The 6,000-nt window shown below is 44.0% G+C and overlaps 1 protein-coding gene across 1 annotated transcript in view; it reads right to left on the bottom strand.

The window, feature by feature from the left end:
- Positions 1 to 6,000, bottom strand: part of CRTAM (cytotoxic and regulatory T cell molecule) — a 30,738-nt gene continuing 24,738 nt past the window's right edge. The window contains exons 8-11 of the mRNA XM_038754722.1: positions 3,963 to 4,040; positions 2,287 to 2,433; positions 601 to 687; positions 1 to 158 (exon numbers count right to left, since the gene is read on the bottom strand). Of these exons, the coding sequence (XP_038610650.1) occupies positions 1 to 158; positions 601 to 687; positions 2,287 to 2,433; positions 3,963 to 4,040 (470 nt within the window). The remainder of the gene's footprint in view (positions 159 to 600; positions 688 to 2,286; positions 2,434 to 3,962; positions 4,041 to 6,000) is intronic.

Raw genomic sequence — 6,000 nt, 5'->3', positions numbered from 1 at the left:
CTATACAGTTGTTTCTGGTAAGTGATCCAGTCCCTTTTCAGCTGATGAATCCTGGCAATGGTAATGATGAATAGCTTGGGTAGTTTCTGTTGGCTTCTTGCTTTCTGTTTCAGTATTGATGGCTGTAATATAGTTCGTGCCACCCTTCTGACTGGAAACTGAAAGAAAAGCTAGAATTAGTGAGAACTCACTTGAGCTACAATCCAAAATGTAACTCTTCTAACTTTCGTCCAGAGCATGGCTGTAAAATGCGACAAATGGAGTCATCATATAGCTAAAACAGTTCTGTCTGCAGTAGCACCTTCTTCACAGATTACACAGTGTAAGTTGGGCCACTGGTGATAACAAGTTTACTTGCAGATTTAAATAAATCTTTAAATATTTAAATAAGAACTCACACTCCCAGATTCCCTTCCTCACTTTCATTTGTGGGAACTTGACTGCTACAAGCTTGCAGTACCCCTTCTTTGAATATGAGCCTTTTGAAATGGTCCCCAGAATATCCAAAGTGGACTGAATGTGGGGTTCTCCCTCTTTGGCTTCAGTTTAAAAAGTAGCCTTCAAATGCCAGTTACCCTCAAAACAGACAACTCTGCTTACTTTGGCCATACTTCTCCTGGTGTGGGGTATCTTCATTATTTGACCTTGACTTGTAACTTTCCAGGGTCTGTTCGGAAATTTCATTTTCTGCAGAAAAAAAGAAGTGTCAGCCTGAACCCCTAGGGTCCCAGTCGGATCCCTTCCCAGAGTGATGTTTCATGCTTTAGGTTGGAATTGGCTTCTCTGTGTACTGCTCAGTGACCTGATTCCTCCCCGACGAGCTCCCAGGCTCAGGGCTGAGCTGTCATGCCAGCCACCAGCCCAGCTCCAGGACTGCCTTCTCCATGGTTAGAATAGTGGGAAGGTTGTGGAGTTCGGACTAATTAAGGGTGAAGCCCTGCTCCCCATCCCCCACCCCTAGAGAGACAGGAGCTCAAGGACTTATCCTTGCTGGTGATGTGCTCTGCTATTCTTATTCTAATTGACTTTTACCTTGTAAAAACATCTCAACTAATCAAACATATTTAATGAGAGCTTACTTTGTGCAGAGCACTGTAATAATAATGATAATAATGGTATTTGTTAAGCGCTTACTATGTGCAAAGCACTGTTCTAAGCGCTGGGGGGATACAAGGTAATCAGGTTGTCCCACTTGGGGTTCACCATCTTAATCCCCATTTTACAGATGAGGTAACTGAGGCACAGAGAAGTTAAGTGACTTGCCCAAAGTCACACAGCTGACAAGTGGCAGAGGCAGGATTAGAACCCATGACCTCTGACTCCCAAGCCCGTGCTCTTTCCACTGAGCCACGCTGCTTCTCACTGTACTAAACTTTTGGGAGAGTACAATATAACAGAGTTGATAAGATATGTTCTATCGCTTCTCTTCACTTCCCCTCTCTCCATCCTCCCCCACCACCCATTGTGAGCCCCCTGGATTCAGGGCCCGAGTCTGAGTCAGTTGTCCTTGAACTTCTTCCTAGTGATGAGTACCGTGCCCAACAACATTGTGAGCCCTTAAGAAATGTCATTGCTCTTCCAGCCCCCAGCTCTTGGTTTCAGGGAGGGATGGCTGGGGTTGAGGGGACCCTGCTGTGCAGATGCACAGTTGTCCCCAGGAGCTGCTGGGGCTGTGAGAAGGCAAAACTGGAGAAGCAGCATTGGCATAGTGGATGGAGCACAGACCTGGGAATCAGTTCTCTACCACTTTCCTGCTGTGGGACCTAGGGCAATTCACTTCACTAAGCCTCAATTTCCCTAGCTGTAAAATGGGGATGCAATGCCTGTTCTCCTGCCTACTTAGACTGTGAGCCTTGTATGTTGGACAGGGATTGTGTCTGACCTAATTATCTTGTATCTACCCCAAAGCTCAATATAGCACTTGACATGGAGTAAGCACTTAATGCACACCAGTGTAATAATAATAATAATTTGGGATACAAGTGCTAGTTAAAGATGGACGAATCCAATTAATCATTAACATGGCTATTATTTCTTTTAAGGCACGAAGAGCATCAGGTGACTGAACCCCTCTCTGCCTCCTGGATCAAATTTGAATAATCATTTAGGGGTGGGTGATTGGTCTCTCAGTCCTGTCTCTAGTTAGCAATCTATTGCAAGGTCCCTATGGTTGACTATATCTGAGACACCACTTTTCTCATTACCCATTCCCTAAGCTATTCTTGACTCTGCATTTGCAGTATTTTAACCCCAAAACACAGAGACTTGGACCATGTAATTACTTACCTTTCTTCCAAATCACATGTGCTTTCCTTAGCTTCATGATAAAGAGCTGGACAATGATTAAAAGGATCAGAATGAGGAAAGACACAAGGGTGAGAAGTAGAATGCCACTACTCTTTTTCATCATCTCTTCAGGCATGGGATTGGTTTCTGGAGGAGAGAGGATAAAGATTGTAATAATAATAATGATGGAATTTGTTAAGCGCTTAACTATGTGCAAAGCACTGTTCTAGGAGGGCAAGTTTCCCTACAGGGAGGGAGGTTAGGTACTGGAATCAGTGACTGAGAGGGCTTGCGGAAGCTCCTTTAGAGGAGAGATCCTCATTTGTCTGAGTTTCAGAGATAAAGCAGCATGAGAAGCAGTATGGCCTGGGAGACTGAGGTCCTGGGTTCTAATCTCAGCTTGCCTGCTGGGTGATCTTGGGCAACTCACTTAACATTTTTTTTTCAGTAGCATTTGTTAAGCACTTACTATGTGACCGTTAGTTGGAATCAGTCTATGTCCCACCTGGGACTCAGTCTTAATCCCCATTTTACATATGAGGTAGATGAGACACAGAGAAGTTAAGTGATTTGTCTAAGATCACACAGCAGTCAAGTGGTGGAGCTGTGATTAGAACCCAGGTGTTCTGATTCCCAGGCTCATGCTTTTTCCACTAGGCCATGCTCCTCTGTGCCTGTTTCTTTTTGTGTAAAATTGGGATCCAGTGCCTATTCTCCCTTCTACTTAGACTATGAGCCCCATGTGGGACAGGGATTGTGTCCAACCTGATTAACGTATAACTATGCCAGTGCTTACAAAAGTGTTTGGCATGTAGCAAGCACTTACATAAAATAATAATAATAATTAGAATAGTGTGCTATTGTGGAGTCTCTCTCCAGCAGACCTCTTCTGTAATGCTAGCCAATGAAAGACCAGGGGCAGATTTGTCAGCCCTGAGCATTCGGGACTTGTAGTCCCAGAAAAATAGTCCCAGGAATGCTGGGAAACTTTCAGTCCCAGAATGGTTCAAAGAGCCATTGGTGGCAGAGCTGTATAGTACCTCTGCTCCGTAGGTGCTCCCTCCCTTTCTCCTTCCTTGCACTCCACTGAGATGATACCAGGGTGGCCCCCCCTGCTTCTTGGGCTAGATCAATCAATCAATCAATCGTATTTATTGAGTGCTTACTGTGTGCAGAGCACTGTACTAAGCGCTTGGGAAGTACAAGCTGGCAACATATAGAGACAGTCCCTACTGTGGGCTCACAGTCTAGAAGGGGGAGACAGAGAACAAAACCAAACGTACTAACAAAATAAAATAAATAGAATAGATAGGTACAAGTAAAATAAATAGAGTAATAAATATGTACAAACATATATACAGGTGTGGGAAAGGGAAGGAGGTAAGATGCGGGGGATGGAGAGGGGGACGAGGGGCATAGGAAGGAAGGGGCTCAGTCTGGGAAGGCCTCCTGGAGGAGATGAGCCTCCTGGAGGAGATGGGCCTTGAAGGGAGGAAGAGAGCTAGCTTGGCGGATGGGCAGAGGGAGGGCATTCCAGGCCCGGGGGAGGATGTGGGCCGGCGGTCCTCTTGTACCTTCCAGTCTCAGGAATTTATGAGTCAACAAACTTCCCTGCAGTTCTTCCATGATTTCTAAAAAAGGTCCTTGACATTTTGCTTCAAGTGAATGAAACTTACCGTTGGTGAGGTTATATTTCTGAGTCGTTGATTCAATGTTTATTGTAACTATTGCTGGGTGATTGAATTCCTCTGTTACTGGTGAAATTAAAGGGAAAAAAAGCCAGGTTATGGTTCTTGTTTGTCAAAGCCACCCACCCTTGTTCCCTCCATCCAAATGGTCACCATGCTGCCCAGGCACTTGTCTTAGTCCAGCTTTACACAAACACTTATCATACCCAATCTTCACTACTACATCAGCTTCCTCACTGACTGCGGTCTCTCTCCTCTCCAGTCCTTGCTTCATTCTGCTTCCCAGGTTATTTTTCGAGAACAATGTTCAGTTCATGTTTCTCCACTGCTCAAGAACCTCCACCTCCCATCAAACAGGAACTTTTGGCTTTAAAGCACTCAATTGGCTCGCCCCCTCCTACCTTACCTTGCTGATCTCCTACTGCAACCTACCCTGCAAACTTCATAAATGACATACCTCTACCCACCCCACCTTCAAAGCCTTTTTGAAGGCACATCTCCTCCAAGAAGCCTTCCCTGACTAAACCCTCTTCTCCTCTTCTCCAACTCCCTTCTGAGGCACCCTGACTTGCTCCCTTCATTCATTCTCCCTCCCATCCCCACAGCACATATGTATGTATCTGTCATTTATTGATATTAATGTCTTTCTCCACCTCTAGACTGTGAGCTCATCATGGGCAGGGAATGTGTCTGTTGTTGTACTCTCCCAAGCACTTAGTAGGCAATGAATCAATACCGTCAAATGAATGAAAGAAGCCTTCCCCAATTATGTTCTCTTTTGCCCTACTTCCTCTCCCTTCTCAACACCTATGCACTTTGATCTCTACCCTTTAAACTCTTGCTATTCACTCCACCATCAGCCCCATAGCACTTAACTGTAATTTATGTCCATCTCCTTGTGGGACATGAAACCAACTCTGCCAACTACCAACAGTCTACCAATTATCTACCAACTCTGCTGTATTTTCTTTCAAGCCCTTAATATGGTGCTCTGCACACAATAAGTGCTCAATAAATATCATTGATTGATTGATTGATTCATCCATTCTGCATTACCTAAACACTTAAGTTCCCACAAACCCCAAAGCACTGGGTACATATCTTTATACTCTATTACTTCACCTATCTATAATTTGTTTGTCTCCCCAACTAGACATAAGATCCTTCATTCAAGGATAATGTCCTCTAACTCTTTTGTACTTTTCTAAATGCTTACTACAGTGCTCAGCATACAGTAGATCCCAGTAAAGGTTATTTATTAATTGATTAGAGTCAAATGGAATGATTTGGAATGATCTGGAATGAGTTGAACAGAATTATTGTCCTCCCTCTCTAGACCTTTCCACCTTTCGGAGGAGGTGAGCCTTCAATAGGGAATAATTATTACTATGGTATTTGTTAAGTGCTTTCTATGTGCCAGGCACTGTACTAAGCCCTGGGGTGGATACAAGCAAATCAGATTGGACGTAAGTTCATTGTGGGCAGGAAACGTACCTACCAATTCTGTTATACTGTGTTCTCCCAAGTGCTTAGTTCAGAAGAAGCACATGGCATAGTGAGAAGCAGCATGGTGTAGTAGATAGAGCATGGGCCTGAGAATCAGAAGGTCATGCGTTCTAATTCCGGCTCCTGCTGTATGACCTTGGGCAAGCCACTTTACTTCTCTGTGCCTCAGTTACCTCATCTGTAAAATGGGGATTGGGACTGTGAGCCCCACATGGGACAGTTACTGTGTCCAACCCGATTTGCTTGTATATACCCCAGCACTTAGTACAGTGTTTGGCACATAGTAAATGCTTAACAGATGCCATAATTATTATTTTTATTACAATGTCTGTACTCAGTAAGCCCCCAATAAATATGATTGGTTGATCTAGTATCTTACGTTAGTAGTGCAATTTTCATACATTTTGCACTTTGTCAGTTAATTTAGAATATGGAATATTTAGGGCAATGGATCCAATCCTTAATTTAGGGTTTGGGTGTGCTGGATTCTTCCCTTCTGACTTCAAGTTACTTGCTTGCT

The sequence above is a fragment of the Tachyglossus aculeatus genome, chromosome 11 (genome assembly GCF_015852505.1).
Source record: "Tachyglossus aculeatus isolate mTacAcu1 chromosome 11, mTacAcu1.pri, whole genome shotgun sequence".
Classification (NCBI taxonomy): domain Eukaryota; kingdom Metazoa; phylum Chordata; class Mammalia; order Monotremata; family Tachyglossidae; genus Tachyglossus; species Tachyglossus aculeatus.
Note: the sequence above shows the minus strand (reverse complement) of the source record. Positions and strands in the feature narration are given on the sequence as shown.